Source organism: Hermetia illucens, chromosome 6 (genome assembly GCF_905115235.1).
Source record: "Hermetia illucens chromosome 6, iHerIll2.2.curated.20191125, whole genome shotgun sequence".
In the NCBI taxonomy this organism is placed as follows: domain Eukaryota; kingdom Metazoa; phylum Arthropoda; class Insecta; order Diptera; family Stratiomyidae; genus Hermetia; species Hermetia illucens.
In genome coordinates this window covers 29,036,211-29,055,939 of record NC_051854.1, presented here as the reverse complement: position 1 = coordinate 29,055,939, position 19,729 = coordinate 29,036,211, and the positions used below count along the sequence as shown (strand labels likewise).

The 19,729-nt window shown below is 35.9% G+C and overlaps 2 protein-coding genes across 2 annotated transcripts in view; one reads left to right on the top strand and one right to left on the bottom strand.

The window, feature by feature from the left end:
* Positions 1–19,729, bottom strand: part of LOC119659114 (cytokine receptor-like) — a 62,503-nt gene that overhangs the window by 26,978 nt on the left and 15,796 nt on the right. The window lies entirely within an intron of this gene.
* LOC119659058 lies at positions 5,077–18,324 on the top strand. Its single transcript, XM_038066967.1, has 5 exons — positions 5,077–5,115; positions 13,861–13,964; positions 14,407–14,454; positions 14,552–14,669; positions 18,319–18,324. The coding sequence occupies exons 1-5, from the start codon at positions 5,077–5,079 to the stop codon at positions 18,322–18,324; spliced, it is 315 nt and encodes a 104-aa protein (XP_037922895.1).

Below are 19,729 nucleotides of genomic sequence, written 5' to 3'. Positions count from 1 at the left end.
TATAACCTTTTTAGTAACAGTGAAATTTCCAAATTTTGTAGTATCTTGCTCTATATCATAGTTTACATTACTGCAATGTTATGATTCTACGATGAACTTAAGGGGGGATTCCAGTCGTTTTCTAAAAATATAGTATTATTGAATTTATTTAAGCAAATATGGATGAGGAGAATATTTTGAGGCCTAGACTATGTAATGGCACCTTCGTGATGGTTTTTCAGATTTTTGAATTGATTAGGTTCCGTAAATGAAAGAAATAATCACTTTCAGCCCCTGCACTTCCCCCTTCAAAACGGACGTCAAAGCTTTGGAAAGTACTAATCGAGGCCTTTCATTTGATATTCCACATGACTATATTCGGTACACCTTTGCTTTGCATGTATGGGGACCTCCCGTATATTACCCAACATATAATGGTGTTACTAAGCGTGATAATTTAAAGTGTTCACCTTACCACCAAATTTTGTATCAATAAGAGCAACTGCTAACGAGAAAAGTGCTGTGAAAGGCAGACAGACAGTAAATTGATTTTAATAAGATTTTGTTTTACTTTCACCTTGAATAAATATATTGGAGTATTTGATATTCGCAGTGAATAGAAATTCGTTGGAATTAGTCTGATTGGATGTTGGGCAAGTGGAAAGGAAGATAGCGTAGTAATTCCGTATTTTCTTTGAAACTACAGGCGATTCTTCCGGAAGACAAAACGAATAAGTTTCAAAGAAGCTGAAATAATAAAACTTGTTGTTTCTTTTTCGTTGGTGTGGGTATTTATTCTTGCAAATACCAAGTGGTTCCCGAAATATCGGTATTTGCAAGAATAAATACCCACACCAACGAAAAAGAAACAACAAGTTTTATTATTTCAATTAATTAATCGTTGGAAACACCGCATAATTTCACTCTGGTTCAAAGAAGCGTTTATTGAAATTTAGGCTTAGGCGTATGGAAATGTGCGGTTCAATACTAATAGAAGATGATTGAGGAGCAATTTGACTCCGAGTCAATGTTGTTGGTGAGCTAAATTAAAAATGAAGTGAGTAGGCCAGTGGCTATAAGCATTCAATAATTCGCGATCGTAAGAAATTTTAAGAAAAAACAAGCCGAGACCAGAAGCTTGGCGCTTCATGTATGAGAGATCTGTATTTCCTACACCTGCTTGGTTTGTACCTAACTCGCAACATATGTCAAACTATTTGCTTTACAATGAAACTATCATTAAGTCTTGGATTGCAATAAATTTATACAAAGGGGACAACTTTGACCTTTTATAATTTTGTTATTAATAGTGCGATTTCCATTAAATTTGGCAGTATTATGCTTTTATAGCCTATATTACGGCAACATTTCATAATTTTAGAATTATTTTAAGGGGGATTTCAGCCAACTTCTATAAAAATGTACTAATATATTATTATTAACATTATTTAAAAAGACACCGGTATGGAGAGTATTTTGAGGTCTAGACACTATATAGTAGCAGCTTTTTGACTTTTTTAGATTTTTCGGTTTGCTTTTTTCTGAGAATGGATCCACATGCTTACTTTGCAGCCCCACCCCCGTCACAATTAATGTCAAAACCAATACCAAATTTGGAAAGTACTGAACGAGAACTTGCATTTGATGCCCCACAGACGAATAGACAGACAGCCAATAAACCGATTTTAAGAAGGCTTTGTTTAAGAGGGCATCTCTTATTCAAGCCTACGCGCTCGAAAAATATATTTATAGCGTATATTCTGAGTGCGCGTAAGTGTGATTTTGGATCGATTCAAACAGCAGGCGATCAGAGAGGTATATTTCCTTTTAGTCCGCACATTTCCGCTCCTTTCTATATTTGTACATTTGACACGTTTTTATGTTGATATTTAGAAGCATTGAAAGTATTATTTTCTTTTAAATCACTTGTGCTAACGGCTATTTATTTATATTTGCGCTGAGAAAAGAATCATAAAATGGATAAAAAAAGGTGTTAGTTTGACTGCAATTCGTAAAAAAAGAAATTTCGTTGTAATCAATTTACGAATGAGGGTAATGAAAGTGTGGTTAGTGCATCTGCTAAGAAAACTCTATTGAAGATATGAAGAATGATATTTCGACAATTTTCTACCACAAAATTTCGACTTATAATAAGCCTCAACATATGAACTTATTAAAAAGAATTTATAGAGATCTTACCACCGACGATCTACAAGAAAGGTGCATCGGAGCAAACACATAAAACACAAATGAAACCTTCAACCCTTGTGTTTAGAATATAGCTCTAAAACACATGTTTTCTGGAAAGACAATCGTTGAAATTGCAACCTATGGTGCTGTGTGCGTTTTCAATGAAGGATTTCAACCTTTATTAAAAATCATGATTGGCAACACAGCAGCGGACAACAATCGGATCAAGCAAGGTAATCGTCGCAGCATTGAAGCTTCAAAAGAACACAGACTGGAACTTTGACAGGTTAAGGCATAGGAAAATGAGTTTTTTGAAGAGCAGGAAGGAATTATGTATGAAAATGGCACCGCTGATTGAGTGTAAGATGCTTTTTTCTTAATTTTTTAGGCGGTTTAAAAATAAATTATTTTAAACGCGTTTTCCTTGAAACAACTTTTTTTTACCTGGTTGACACGATTTTACAAAAACTATTTAACCGATCGAGCCGAAACTTCGAGGGGCTGTTCGTCCCATATATGATTATAACCTGTAGCAGAATCATGAATATCAGTTGTCATTTGAGCACCTGTTTAAGCAACGTAACCTCAAAAAATAGGCCGGAAATTCGAAAAGTCCAACATTTTGTTATGTTTCACTTAAATTACTTGATTTTGGTGCGGGCTATAGCGACGTTAATATACATTTTGAATTTTTGATTTCAGAGATTCCTGAGTCGAGAAATCATGTCAACCAAGAAAAAGCAGCCCTTGTTGTGGAAGCCATATCCATATCTGAGCCATAGATTATAAAAGTTTAAAAAAAAAAATTTTGTTATACTTTAATATGTATTTTTGCATTCTTGAAAATATGTGCAAAAGACTAGAGATGCCCCCTTAACATAAAACCTTAAAAATGACATTGGGGTAAGGGGACTAACATGGAACTCGTAATATGAAGATATTTGACGGAGTTGGGATAGTTATAGGTGATTCATCAATATCGATGACTTAAAACGTGGTGGCAACACACAGAGAGTTTGGGTGAATTTTTCGGAACTGAAGCTAAGTACGATTCTAAATCAAATTAATGCAGGTTAAAAATTGTGTTTGTATGTTAGTTCACTTTGATCAAATAAAATCAAACAATTCATGAAAATCGACTTCTGAAAAATATTCTAGTTGCACCAAAGTTCTGATCGTTACTTAATACGTACTAATATCCTATTGTAAACACTTTTTTGATATTATCAGTGAAAGGCAATTAAAAAGTTCACTTCAATTCTAATTTTCTCAAAAATAGTTTCTTCAGCCGCGAAATTATTACTTTAGTTTTACAATTAACTATAGAGTTAGTTATGAGTCCGCACTGAACTGTAGAACCATTTAAACTGTACACACTGATAACTTTATGTGGACGGGCGGAAAAGCGTCAAATACGTTTATGCAGATCTTCAATTAGAAAATATTGAAATCAGATTAAAATGTATAAACAGTAGGTATCGGCCTACTGACAACAAATTTGGTTGCACTTCCCCCACTTACGCTTTGATAATGATATTCAAATCAAATACGATTAGATCGCCAACTACACCCTGAATTCACTGATTGGACAGCTTTGAGATCACAAGTAGCCACATAAGTTATATTAAGTAATGGAAAGCCCCACAACAATTATTTATTATGAATTGTGTCAATCCATTTTTGTGGAATCTTCATATCTTTCTTAAAAGGGAAGATTAGAAAGTTCATAAAATAATCATAATCAGGACTTGTTTCATGCGAAGAGAAAAAGTTTCCATGAAAATGCTGTGACTGCTTCTAGGAAGGAATGTTTGATAACGATTTTCAATGAAACTCAGAATTTGCGAAATTGATAGAGAAAAGTCGGTAAACGTTTCTATTAATTTTAGTGAGAAATTATAATCTTACCAAATGATATGGTAGATAAAACTAAAAAATCTTAAGTAATTTCTGGAACATCTAATCTTATCTTCTGGGAAGAAACCAACATCATTTGAATGCTACCTAGTTGCAAACCTAAAGGAGAGCTGAGGAGTATATTCAGGTTGCTCATGGCTACACTATCAAGTATTGCGAGGGCAATATACGGCAAAATCACTTCCAAGGGATGAATAAATTCTTGTATTATAAACACATTTCCAAGTTTTTCACATTTTCAGAGTAATGCTCATTCCTGAAATTAACCTATGTATGATATGCCCTGCAGTTAATTTTTAAAATTCCTTCTCACGCAACCAAGCGGCTTTTGTGAAAGTAGTCAAATCAGTCTCACAAATAGGCAACTACACTTATGCCTGTGATTCTGCTTTACCAGAAATGAATGATGCCCGCGTCATTGTTTCGGGTTTTCGTAACGTTATGATAAATTTAAATTCGAGACGGAGTGCTTCATCATTCCAATTGAAATGCATTCAGAATAATAATTGGTGGTGGTATTAGAAATGGATACGGTTATGAGAAATTTAGTCCTTTTAAGGGTATTTGTTAAGGCTGAAATTCCCGTATCGTAAAATTCCCACATTTTGCATCCAATATCAATTCAGTATGTTGCAGATTCGTTAAAATTTCTCTCAAATGAATTTTCTACGGTGGTTATCCTCATAGTCATTTGCTACACAAAAGTGCTTAGTACTAAAATATATAGTTTAGTATTTTGTATGCATTCAGTACCGAAGTTTTGGAAATACCCAAATAATCAAATAGATAATTTACTTTCCATATACGAATAGAAAATGCATGCTTCTTCTTTCATATTATCTTCTGATCATATCAGCTTCAATCACAATTTTATGTAGGAGACGAAATAATCACAAAGGCTGAGCCACCTTAAGTGTTATCGGCAACTCTAGCGCATTTACAAAATATACAGAACTAACTCATTATTTATGCGCATTAAAACATGGTAAAATGGCAACCATTGGAATATTTTATGTTTACTTTGTGACAGTATGTTGTACCGCAATTTATTGGTAAAGACATGAACTGTTTTAAATAATTTGTTTCTCTTTGAAACAGAAAAAAACCGAAAGATGCCTCATATCGACTTCATATAAGTTGCTGGCGCATAATGCATACGATAAGCTACATACTCTGTCGTGTACATGTCCGTAGAGTGGATCATGTGAAAACGTTACATCCAATGAAATAATTCATACTGTTGTATCTCATTTTTCAATGGAAATCCATATTTAAATATTACCTAGAAAGTTGGCAGTTTACCGCAATAGTGTCAATAGTATAAACAAATTTTGCAATTCGGGGCCTCTGGCCTTTGATCACTTACTCATACGTTACTTCAGAGTAGGTTAAGGGGTTTAAAATATCTCCATTGGAAAATTTAGCCACTTTAAATGAAAGTCAGAATAGTTGTGGGTCATTCTAGCTGCAAATATGATAAAGTAGTAGTAATTTTTGAGAGGAAAACAACTAAAATCTCTTCAATGAACAATGTTACTTTTCTACTCCTTGCTAAACCTTCAAAAATTCATGTTCACATTTTAATATATCATATTCGATTTGAGGTTTAGAAGGGAGTTCAAAAAAATGTTTTATGTCTCAGAATTATGAGATACCAAGCATTCCATCCCTGGCATCGCGTAGAACAAAACACATTACGGATATCTTTAAGCATGAAATTTCGGTAAAGCAGTGGTGGAAAATTGAACCCCACCGGTATGAAGAATTTTGTAATGTTTTAAGTGACAAAATGTTCATGGTTTTCAGTTTTAGACATATTTTGAATGATTACACGGATGACCTTGGCATCCAATATTAATTTCACGAATGCTTCGACTATAAGTGATGAAAAATGTTTGTTTAGTAGGATATTGTGAAGCAGTTCAAAATGATTATCGCTATACTCTGTATAGTATGTTAATACTAATTAGATGCATTTTGCATTCGTTATATTAATACCGCTGATGGTGGTGTTTCCATTAAACTTTCCGTACTGATTACTCATATTGTGTTGATGTTATTTAAGTTTATTTGGTTTTGGTTGTGACATGTCACTTTGGAATTATAAATGACGGCAATCGAAATTGAAACTGCAGATAATCAGTAAATACTCCCACATTGAACGAATATTTAGTTGTAAAATTTGATCATAGATCATTCACATAAGTTCCGGTTTGTGAAATCGAAGCAGCCAAGAGTTTCCGGATACTTGTGGGAATATAATGAGGTTCGATTATTGTCTTCGTAAGTTGCAATTAGTAATTGAATTGAGTGACAATACTTTATGTAAAATTTAACCGACTTTAAGTCCAGCAAGTCAATGGCAGGAGGTAATCCTTTATGTCCTTTCGTAATCTTCTAGTGCAATGAAAATAGCATATTTATAAATTGGCGTCATCCCCTTCCACGAGTGTATTTCTATTTGAGAAATGTCATGTCAGCATTTTTTTTTTAAAACGCGTTTTTCTCAAAATGACTTCTTAAGGTTTTGTGTGAAACAAAACCTTATTTGAATCGAGTCGACGGCTGTCTGTCATACCCGATGTATTCGGAAACGGCAGGAACGATTGCCACGAAACTTGGTGAAAGCATGTCGTCTGTTGTTCCCTTTACATACAGCAAGTGACGCCATTTTGTGTTAAGCTTAAGGAGGACTCCCCATACATGTGAATAGAGAGTACAACATTTTTTTTTCACAGAATGTGGCCATGTGATGTATCAAATGAAAGAGCTCAATTAGCACTTTTCGAAACTGATCCCATATTTGATATCAGGTGATCGATACCTGATATATTTTGAGGCTTAGATTTCATAGGAATGCACCACTGTGCATTTTTTCAGATTTTTCGATTGGATAGGTTCTGAGAACGAGACCTATTGCACTTTTTGAGGGTCATATTTTGAGCCCTCACTTACTTACGTTTCACCCGATATAAAATGTGTAATCAGTTTCAAAAATGATGTTTATGATATTTATTCCGAGGCCAGGTAAACATGTTTGGTCAATACGATTGGTAAACTATTTGAACGAATACTATACAACAGGCTGCTCGCTGTTGTGGAAAAGGAAGGAGGCCTATCCGACAAGCAATTCGGGTTTCGTACGGGGAGATCAACCATCGACGCAATCAACATGGTGGCCTGGCCTGGCTTGCGCTGCAATACAAGATGACAAATGCTGCGCAGTGGTGACACTCGATGTAAAAAATGCATTCAACACTGCAAAGTGGACGACAATCGTAGAGACTCTAACCAAACTACAGTCTCCGAAGTAAATTGTACGTATCGCTGTTGCATTTCTTCTTGGAAGAAAATTATATTGCGACTTGGACGATGGACAGAAATTATTCATAATGACGTGCGGCGTACCATAGGGTTCTGTCTTAGGTCCCTTACTGTGGTTAATTATGTACAATGAAGTGCTGACGCTACACCTTCCTAATCGCGTGACAACCATTGGGTAACAGTAGTTGCAAAACGCTTAGACGAGATCGAAATGTACGCAAATGAAGCGATATGGGAAAAAGTCCGGTCCATCACTTGCTGAACATAAAACGGAACTAGTGCCAATTAGCAAAAGAAGGAAAGACACGACCGTGAAAATTAAAGTTGGAGAACAAATAATTTACTCTCAAGAGTCGCTTAAATATTTGGGAGTAATGATTGACAAAAGACTCAACTTTAAAAAACACATTGAGTGTGCTGCAACTAAAGCGTCTTCCATCGCTGTAACGATCTCGAGTATACTACCGAACATTGGTGGACCAAGACAAAGTCGACGTCGTCTTATTTCAAGGGTAGTTAGTTCCGTGCTACTCTACGCAGCTCCAGTTTGGCCAACCGTTCTGGAAAACAAATCAAATTGCGGAAAACTGGGAATGGCGTATCGACAAAGTGCACTCCGGGCATGCAGTGCTTATCGAACAACATCAGGAGAAGCGTATCATTCCACACATTCGAAGATGGATTGAAAGGAGCCACGGGGAACTAAGCTACGAGCTAACATAATTTTTAAGTGGACATGGAAGTTATCGGGCTTATCTATAATACTTCGATTTGGACACGACGAGTTACCATGTTGCCCAAGATGTGGTAACGTGGCTGAGAATGTGGAGCGTGTTGTTTACATCACAAAGAACTAGGCTATAAAATATAGTGGAGTTTATGTTGGAATCAACGGAGGCTTGGAATTAAGTGATAATTGAGCTGAAAATGATTCATCAACAGCTAAGGCATGAAGAAAGCAAGAAAGGGAGCGAACAATAATGAGCCGCAGTTAAGAACTGATCCAGCCCCGCGATGCAATGCTTATAGCAGTTCCGTGGAGTGAGTGGAAGAAGGAGGTGGTTTTACCGAGTAGGAGTCTCACATAACTGCATGGCAGGAGCCAGCAGTAGGTTTTGAACCTTTCTAACTCCCAACGATGAAAAAAAAAGACAGACGGACAGACAGTCAGGTTTTGTTTCACACAAAACCAGGAAAATAATTTAATTAAAGTTCTTCAGTACAAAAAAAAGTAAATAATTATGTAATACTCCAACGTGATCAATTTTGTGAGTTTACACGAATATGTGGAAAAACTGAAGCTAATATTTTGTATCTAGTACGATCTGGATTCTCCTAGTCAAACTAGGCTTCATGCATACTGTACATTTATCCGATTAAAACAGTCCAGAGGTGTTCAGTGGGATTGGGTTGTTTTTGTTCCGCACTCCTGGGGCCATTTGGTGGTCGATATTGCTGCCCGCTGTCGATCAGTGTCCGGTTGAAAGACAATGACAGTATTAACGCTTCAATGTTCCATGTCGCCAACCAAACGATCCTGCAGAACCTTAATAAGATATTACACTTAAATAATGAACGGATACTTTCTTCATATAAGGTTCGTTGGTGACAACCTTGAGCGAAATGTCTTATGGTTAGTTTTCGGTCAACTATGAACAGGTTTTCGATTTTTTACGTTGTCCTGTCTGGGGCGTTGTCTTTGGCGGAGTTGCTCCTTAGGGGGAATTCTACCCACCTTCCCACCTTTGTGTCACTGTGTAACTGTGGTATAAAACGAGCAAAGCCTTCTAATGTTTACACCAAGCCAGAATCTAGTTCCTTTGTCATTTTTTATTTCACTTTTCTTTCTTTTGGCTCTCCTTCTGACTGCTGTACTCAACTGAATATAGCGCATAGGAATAGCGACTTATAGATACTGGAACTTCCAGATATGCAACTTTCAAGGGCTATTAGTAAACGTACAGATTTTTGAATTTTTATGGAGACTGCAAACCTCCGGGGAATTATTTCTACTTCAATTCTGGCATATTTCGTATTACAGACAGTGAATAAAAAATTCAAAGTTACGAATCTATATTACACTCCCTTCTGCAATCAACACAATCTCGCTGCTCTTGGGCCACTATATATGTGTTCTTGTCATATTATCTGTTCATTTTGTAATAAAAAATAACGTCATAACAATCTGACCATAAAACTAAAGGGGTATAAATGTAATATCCTATATCTTGATCAAACATACATTTTACAATAAATTGTTTCTAGGAAATTTTCTACCCTCGCTTATTACTAATTCCACCATATAATTAATAACTATCTTCAATTCCTCCTCAATATTAACGTCAACTACTGAATAATCGAAATTTGAACCGGATTTCCAGAAAAATTAATTGCTTTTTAAGCCGTTCTGTTCTTTATGGGTTTTCCTTTTTAGCGTTATAAACCTCGCACCAACCTTCTAATTCTTTCTGACTATCGCTTTGACTATAGATATCTTAGTTTAATTTGTGAGTGCTATTCAATCAAAAAGGTAATCAATCGAAATTCATAAGAAAAAATATGTATTCTTGGAAATTTTATATGCAAACAAATAGTTCAACAAATCCAACAGTGTTACGTATTGAGTTTATCTTATTCGTAGTCTGTATGCTGTCGTACCTGGCTGTCTGTAAGCTTTATGAAATGACCGCCCGTTCGACCATTTCTTCTCTTTAGCTGTGAGTTTCCTCTTAAAACTGTTGGAAGTAGATGATCAAAATTGTTGATTTCCAAGAATTTGGAAGAACTTGTTGTTTAATGATGTTTCCATTTGTTTGGATTCTAGAAAGCTATGTTAGGTTAGGGAAATATTCATTGGAACAAAAAACCACGAAGAATGGAACTATTATGAAGATATTTCTATTTGTTTATAAAAATAGACCTTGCCGCATTTTAATTCAAAACAATTGTAACTGATTGTATCAAAATAGTGTAGCAAATCGAATCATGAGAAACTTTATTATTTAAGGGGTTATATCTGTTTGGAATTTTGTTTTTCACTTTTTAATTGGCTGAAAATACGCTCAAATATCATTAGATTCATAATCAATAGCGATTTTGTATAAAGACAATTTAGATACATTTTTGAAATCAATTTCTTTGGAGTAACACCTTAGAAGAAACCCGCATTTAAGCCACAAAACACTCACTTTTTAATGTGGAAAAGAGACTAGGCGCAACACTACAGCACCCAGAAACCTATAAAAGCAAAATATGATTGTGAAATTATGAACCATATTACTATGATTTCGAAAAGTTATAGTGTCTTCCAAACCCCACCATTTTGCAAAAAAAAAAATTCTACAATCATAATCGTGTGTACTTCACTAGCTACACTTGTGCGGTTTATGAAAAGAGTTTTATTATCTTTCTATAAGGTGATCTAAGAGACTTCTACTGCTCGTCACGGAGGTCTTCCAAAAAATCTTGTTTGGATTGAACGCTCCTATAACCGCCATTTTGTTAAAAATATCAATAATAAATTTTTTTCTTACTCCTGAAGAGTTGCTTGAGTTAAAAATGTGCTCACTAAAGAACTTGAAAAAACTTTTTTTTGGGAACTGATATAACCCCTTAAAGTGACAAGTATTACGAAAAACGCCGTGCCTCGCAAATTGTTCAGCAAAGCAGAATGCTGAATTCTCTTCATTTGCTAGATCCCGATTCACATTTAGGCTGAATTTTTTTTTTATTTGGTTCGTTGGTATCACCTATCTTCAAAAATTTGGAGAAGGCACGACTGGTTGATAAAATCTCGAGTCAAAGTCATTTTATAGAAGCACTAAGAAACTAATATTTAGTTTCCTGAATACAGTAACTCCGGCATTAGGACAACTAAGTATTTTTCAAATTGTTTTCGCCTTTTCCCAAACGGCATTTTTTGGAATCGGATTAGGCTTTTTCATTGGACACCTCCATTTAGGGCTGTCTGAAAGACGGAAGGTCGCGGTTCAAATCTCACTGGTGGAAGTGGGATTTATATCCTAACTTAGCGTCGGATACCAGTCGACTCAGCTGTGAATGGGTATCTGAGTCAAATCACGGCCGAGCGCGTAATGCGGACCACATTGGCCCCTACAGGGTACTGCAATCCTACAATATACCGTTAGGGTCTTGGATAAAATGCGTTAACAAACTTCCAGGCTCTGATCCAATTGGATTGTCGCGCCAACGATTATTATTATTATTAAGGGGAAAATTATTCTCTGCATTTTTTTTATTCACTTAAAATATGCTAAAACATTCTTATACAATAACGTTATTCTATGAAAACAACTTAGAAATATGCGTAAAATTAAATCTTCCAGAGCCACTTCTAAAAAGAAAGTCGAATTCAAGCCGCTAAGCACTCACTTTCCAATGTGGAAAAGAGATTTGAGGCAGCATTCCTTCAACTATATGAGAGTTGGAGCAAGGTACTGCTATAGAGGGGCAATTGTATGTTTCTGGGAAGCAGAGTGATGTTGAAAAAATATGTATGGACCATATTATTTTAATTTCGAAAAGTGCTTTTAAACTCCAAACGTATGTTTCTCGAAATTAGCGTACAGAAGAACTCCAATCGATTGATTTCAAAATTTAAATGTAACTTCCCCATTTAATTGTCTAGTGAAGTGCAAAGAATTTTAACAATCGATTCAGAGAATTTTTTTCAATAAAAAAATTTGTTCGTCAAAAATGCGAATATATTTCCTAAGTCTTGTCATTCTGCAAAAAAAAAAAAAATCTAAAATTAAAATCATATGTACTTCACTAGCTAAACTTCGGCCGTTTATGCAACAATTGTATGCTTCCAAATGGTGATCCAAGGCAGTTCTTTTTCTCGCCGCGCAGGACCTTCAAAAAATCTTGCATCGTTGGAACGGTCCTTTTGTCGCCATTTTGAAAGAAATTGTCAATAATAAAAATTTGTCTACTTCTGAAGAGTTGCTTAATCGATTGGTGTACTGGGATTATAATTTAAAAAAATTAATCACATCAAAATCTTTAAAAAACTCTTTATTTTTGAGGGCTGCCAACAAATATAACCCCTTAATACTGTCGTCCTCGTGGTTTCACTTTAGATATTGCTATTTCCGAGTTGATGCAAATTTCTTAAGGGGACGTGACGAGTTTAATTGTAATATTTTTGTTACTAAGCCTTTGAGTTTATCCAAACTGTACGTAATTTATGTTCAGTCACACAACTCTAAACAATTTATCCAACGTGATTGATTTTGAACTAAAAAATATTGTTATTTTTACAATAATGAAACGTGGGAAACAAAATTAACAAAGAAAGACAAAAATATAAGGAAATTCAAAATCTTCTGCAGTGTTCAGTTGAAATGAATGAATGCAAGCTGGAAACTCGCGGTACTAAAAGAGGAATGTCGCTGTTATCATTAAGAACGCTAGTCCGTTGTAGCGAGAGGAACCCTTTTTTGACGACAGCCCAGCTAAAAAATTAACTGGGTGTGACAATTACTGCTTAGTCTGCTTGCCTGGGATTGAGAGAAATTATGCCAGCGTGGAAATGCCAATCAAATGGTCTTCTAGTAAAATAATGATCGGAAATATACCAGCAAAAAAGCAAACAAAAAAAATGGTTTGGGGACATTCATTCCTACAGAGCGATGCCAACTCAATAAACAATCGCTATAAGGACAATTAAACATAACGATCGTGCAAAGGAACTATAACTATAAACATTAACCATAATTTAATGTTTTTTTCTCATTTGAATCTAATAAAATTGAAGTGTTTGCCAAAATATATTTTGACTGCTCTTTTTTGAGCGCCGATTTTTCTTACTGTTAACAGTTTGTTTGACTTTTCTGACACAAAAGTAGAAGTTATTTTTATTTTGTTTTTAAATGCTATTACTGGAACATCTTTCTGTTTAAAAAAGGAGTGGTAACATTTTAATACGAAATAATAAAAAAAAGCTATTGCATATTCTTTAAGTAAATTATCTCAAGAATATTGATCGGGGCATTAGGTCCGAAGTTACAGCTATTTATAGCACATTTCCACGCTACTCCAACGTAGTTGTGCATAGACTTTCGAACCGCCATCGCCGTATATACGATCAATGTTTTCGAGTTTGTAGAAGGAATATTTTATGACCCTAGAATTGACGAATCAGTGTAAGTAAAGTTCATTTGAAATATGGACAACATGAACTTGAAACTTTAAACGGGATTATATCAGAATCGTGTTTTTTAAGTACTTTCTCGATGGACACGATTATTAAAAAACTACTAATCCAATCAATGCCACTTGTTAATTATAATAATAGCCAAACTCTGAACGAACGGTTTTAATTCTTTTAAAATTTAAAATCAGAAATTGAATACCTCAAAAAAGTAAACATTTTGATAAAATCGCCGCCATTTTTTCAAAAGTTTGCATTTTGACAAATCCGTTCAGCGACTAGTTAATACGATATACGAACGAAAATTTCTTGAAATTCTGATTTCCGATGAAGCCATCCCCAAAAAAGCACTCCCAGGATTATTAAAACATATCGAAAGGTAAATTTTTGGAAACTTGTTAAGCTTTTTATCGTAAATTTTGGTGATTATTAACCATAAAATCTTAACTGACCATTACTCTTTTATACCTAACCCATAAACCTTCGGTTTCTTCAAAAAAACACATATAAAACCTGCTTCAATTCACGCCCATTTTGGAACAGTGCGCGGAGTTTAGATTTCAAGAAAGCTTTCGATAGCGTGAACAGAGAGTTTATCTGGAGCGACATATGATAGTGCAAAATGTCACTTGATACACGGAGGTAAAATCTCAAGGGATTTTGAGGTCTAAACGGAGTCCGACAGGGTTGCATCGTGTCACCGGTATTATTTCTTCTTAAGTTGAAATTTATGACCTTGTTTTTATTTTTTACAGTGATTATATATTAAGAAAAGAACTATGTTGTTCCCCTTATTCTGTAAATTGTTTATTTTCCTTTAGCATACAATTGTTTCGGGGACCACGTACCTCCTCAGTGCTAATACCTAGGTAATTTACAGAATAAGAGAAAAAAACCTAGTTCTTTTCTTAATATACTTCTTCTTGTTCTCGGTGACGTTCTTCATCATGCCTTGTTTGGAAGAAGTGGAGAAACTCGATGGACTATGACAACTTTCCTCAAACATCTCGACTACGCTGATGACATCTGTTTGCTCTCTCACCGAGTCATGAAATTCCAATTGGCTCTGGATTTTGAAGGAGAGGTAAGTAGAGCTGAACTAAAGATAAACACCAACAAAACCAAGGTTCTCAGTCTGACGGGCCATCACACACTCTCTATCTGCATTAATGGGCAGAGCATCGAAGCCGTAGATCAATTTTTATATATAGGAAGCGTGGTTTGGGCTGACCGTAGCACCGAACTGAATGTTGTCCGGCGCAAAAACAGCGCTAGATCCGCTTTCGCTGTCCATCCAATCTAGAAATGCACTATAATCAAGTTGGGACTGTTCTGTGTTAGTGTTCTTTCTTTGTTCCTATATGGGAGTATTACAAAGAAAGTAACCACCACTGACACTCAAAAACTCCAAGCCTTGTCAATACCTGGAGTACGCTGGCCCGATACGTATAGGCACTGTGATTGGAAGGCCGAAGTGGATAGGTCACACCTTAAGCAGGGACGGCAATTGCTGGCTGTGCCATGCAGTGCAATTCACTATCCCAAGATGACCGACAGGTAGATCGCCCAAGGGCACTTGGCGCAGAGTATTAGCGAAGCAGTGCAAGCGACTCAGGAAATCGTGGGGGAGTTGAAGTGCACAGTGTGATTGATGCCCCATACTTCACCAAGGGGTAAATGGCAATTGTAAATGGGTATACTTAATAACAGGGTTGTTTGTGATTGTAAATGTACATGATGCCAAGCTTCCATTTATCTAAAATTTCAAGGTGAGAGGATATAGAAAAGTTGCCAATAAAGCAGGAATTGCATAAAATAATTCTACAGAGAGATTGGCAAATGCGGGGGCTTTCTCCTGGCTAAAAGCGTAGTAAATGATATGAAATTTTTGTTAAGAGATGTAGTTTGTGAGGTCATCAAAAGAGGCAGTTTAAAAATTTTCATCGTTGGTAAGAGCGTTATTGACTGCAGTAAATCTACAAAAACTTTTTTGTATTAATAATAATGGAAATCCCATCCGTTGGTCAAGGCAAGCCGAGCTAAGGAGTGTCCAAGGGAATCTCCGGAAGAAAGTCTAGCGAAAAAAAGACGACCATATTCTCTGGTCATTCTTCAATTTCAAATTTCTTTACGAAATATCGAGTAGTGCTGATTCCCGTTGACCAGATGATCAGATAGAGGTATACGCTATTCTATTGGCAAAACAGAAAGATGTTCGCGGTAAGACTGCTCTTAGAGCTTATCATTCCAATTAGCAGCACTAAACGGAAATACCCTATAAAACTAGTTGGTATGGAGTGAATCGTTTCCACGTGATCGAACATGAGGAGGGTAGAACAGAATTTTTATTTAACCTTAACTTAGGGTAACCAAGTACGATTCATAACGATAAACTAGCTATTTGCAGTTAAGGGGATGACTCCCTGTAAAACCGTTTTTTTTTGCTTTTTTTAGAATTTTTTTGTGAAGAACTGGATAAAGATCCAAATACGATTTTTCACCATATATTTATTAATATCTTGAGCGTGCGTAGTAATTTTTCCAGCCCAATAGCATAATTCATTATTGAAATACAGAGCAATTTATACGCCCATCTCCAAAAAAAAGGTGTTTTTCTGCTGCCACGATAGATGGCGCTGTGATCATCTTAAAGAAAAAAGTAAACGGCATTTTAACGTGCACACTTAACTGCAGTCCGCAAACTAGGATTATTAAAAAATATTAAAAGCAATTATCCTAGTTTGCGGACCGTAGAAATATTTTCTGAATAAGTCGTGCAAATTTCGAAGAATTTCGTTGGATAATTTTTGGACTGTGGTGGCAGCAAATTGTCAATATGCAGTTTCGAGAAAAACGCATTTAAAGAGTAGAATGTGATTTTTAGCCATAAAATCTTAACTGATCATTAATCTGCTATACCTAGTTCATAAACCTTGGGTTTTTTCAAGAAACACATGTACAGCCTTGGCTTCAATTCTTGTCCTTTTAGCGAAGTCATTCGAACGTCATTCGGACCGATAAATACGCGGTTTATTACGGCGATCGACATAAATCTGGCATGTGACTTATTACGTGTTTAACACTATAATTTTCGAGCGACTCCAAATATCAAAAATCCACTTCCACTTCTACACTATATCTAGATACAATTGATGCCAAAAAAAAAAACGATTTCGCGGATCCGACACAGGGAAGGACCCTCTTAATGTGATGAAAAGGACGCAGCATTCCTCATGTAATTGTACGGTTACCTCAGACCTAAGTCTCAACCTTATTCTAAAATAATATACCTCAAAGGGGTTCTCTTCAAATAAGTATTTTCACACTCTCTTCTTTTAAGAGATCAAAGATTCGCAAAAGTCTGCCAAAAAACCTAATTTCCTGATAACCCGAAGCACTTCCGGCTTGCAATCACTCCTGTCACGTTTACCAGCACGCTTCTTTCCCAGCTTTTCAAATTATCTTATATTCTAAAGTTTGCAAACCGCAATAATTAGCAACTGATGAAAACATACATAAGAAGTTTGCATCCTTGAAAATACATTATTTTCTGAAAAAAGATTTCTATGTAAGTTATTTTGACATCTAGCAGTAAACTTCACACGAAGATACTCAGATTCCGAGTAATTAATAATTTATATGTAAATTCAATGAACTACATGGTGTTTATTTGATTGCGATTCATAGAAATCTGTCAGTGATAATAACCTCAAATCATTTCTACATGTTGTGGACATACAGCGGAAATAACGAAGTAGCAATATTGCAGAAATTAGAATTAAGCACTTCATATTTGAAAAGTAACATAAACCGGAAAACTACAATGATAAAGTTGTTGGCGGAATGTAAGAAATAATTATAAAGTAAAACAAATTAATCTTAAGCACATTTTCGCCTGAAACATTCATGATGCAGATAAAGCGCTTTTTTAATAGATTTTTTTTCAGATTACCTTCAATGAAAGATGCGGGGTTTCCCGTGAGGAATTTAAAGTAAAATTATTCTTAGAATTATGATAAAGCGCAATGTCTGTGTATTAAACGTTCATTATTTGTGCTTGATATTCTTTGAGATGAAGTTCTCTTTATAAGAAATGTTTGCGCCACAAACATTGACATTTCTGGAGCTGTCCCAGTCTTTCCGTGATTTGCAAATGAAATACGAGCAAATGGTATAACCCATGATTTCATAGATTTGATAAAACAGGCTTACTACGATGTAATCGTTTTCTTAGCTCATGTTGTGAAATTTATTTTCAACTGGATAATTATGAGCACCGTCAATTTTAATAAATTTGGGGTGTTTTTCTTAATTGTGAACACAATGAATTTTACATGTCAAACTCTGAGCTCTACAACTCATTCTTGCCGTAGTCATTATTTATGCATAAATCGTTATTCTGAAAACAAACTTTTTAGTGATGTGGCGTAACAGCATCTAGTGATGCAATAATAACATACAAATCGTGATTACCAAAAACAATCAAAATATACGAAGTACATTTTGGAAACATTGATTTGTTACGCACGAAATTAAAATCACATATGCTGAAAAGGTGTCGTGTCGTGCCGAGCTGAAAGAACTTGATGTCGTGACTATTAGAACGCGAAACCATAAACTTCAGGTTAAAAACCCCAAGCAAAGAACCTTAAAACACTTAAAAATATTTCTCTTGAATCTTAATGAAGATTATGAAACATAAAACAGGATTGAATAACATTTTAAAATTGTAGATATAAACATTCGGAATCTGTCGTTGCTAAACATTTACCGAAAACATATCCCTTTTTGAGAGATCAATAGAAAGGGTATGCCTTCTACCACGTTATACTGTTTAACAAAAGTGCAGTAAAATTTTAGGCAAGAAACAAGCGTTTATGTTCCGCATATGTAACAATTGGATCCTTCACATGTTAGAGTAGAGAAAAATCCACATATCGAGTCTATTGAAGCAGGATGTCTAAGGGGCTGCCCACAGGGAGGGGTTCTCTCTCCACTGTTATGGCTCTTGGTAATGGATACCCTGCTGTGGCTAATGGAGGACAAAGTCTTCGCGCAAGCATTTGTGGACGACCTAGCCGTAATAATCACCGGCAAGTGTGCGGACACAGTATGTTAACGTGTTAATGTGTGTTAAGTTAACGTGGAAGTATCATATCTAGGAACAATATCAGAAATCCTGCAGATTGCTCTGGTGCTGTAGGAATGCGATAGGTAAGACCTGGGGGCTTTCAACCGAACGGATATACTGGATGTATACATCCATAATAAAACCCATTTTGATGTATGCATGCATCGCCTGGTGGCCAAGACTAAACTTTGCTAACACCAGGAAGCTACTAACGCAGATTCAGAGACTTGGTTGCCAAAGTAGTATTGGAGCAATGAGTACTACGCCGACTGCGGCACTTGAAGCTATCCTAAATTTACCTCCAATTCACTTGGAGGTGAAACGGAAAGCGGCCAACGACGCATATAGGCCCGATACCATTGGGGCGTGGAAAGGCGGCCAATCAAACGGTCATGCGTCTATCTGGAAATTACTTGAAAAAAATCCGGTAGCCCTGATGCCGACCGATCATATGGTTTCCAGATTCGTCTTTGAAAAGACATACACTGTCGTAATCACCGAAAGAGAAGAATTGTCGACAAGTGGCCATGAGTCTTTTCAGATTAGAGACCTAATAATATTCACCGACGGGTCAGTCATGGAGGATCGGGCGCAGGGATGTTCTCAGAGAATCCGATTATAGAACTGGCAGCTTCGTGATTTTTTTTCAGATTTTTTGGTTTGGTAGTTTCTAAGAATGAGTCCGTTAAGGAAATCATCACTTTCCACCCCTCCCGCTCCCCGCCTTTCTAACGTATGCCAAAACTAAGACCGGCTTGGAAAAGTGCTAATCGAGACCTTTCATTTGATACGGAACATGACTATATGACTATATTATATATAAAATTACACCCCGCTTTTTGCATTTCAACGTAGAAGGATATCACTCACTGCATGCCTGGGCATTGCAAACAAACCCTTAAAAAACGTAAAAAAACGAATTTCGTGTGTTAATATTCCTTCCTTTTTGGCAAAAAATAGTGTTGAAGCCAAGGTTTGATATACATTATTTGGACTTTGCAACTGGTAATTCA

Bases quoted from the DNA above. Each gene is read 5' to 3' on its own strand.
- LOC119659058 (XM_038066967.1), top strand. From the start codon at position 5,077: ATGGCAACCATTGGAATATTTTATGTTTACTTTGTGACA. The intron at 13,965-14,406 runs GTAAATTTTTGG...ATTTTCCTTTAG, and splicing joins TTATTAAAACATATCGAAAG to CATACAATTGTTTCGGGGAC. The intron at 14,455-14,551 runs GTAATTTACAGA...GTTTGGAAGAAG, and splicing joins TCCTCAGTGCTAATACCTAG to TGGAGAAACTCGATGGACTA.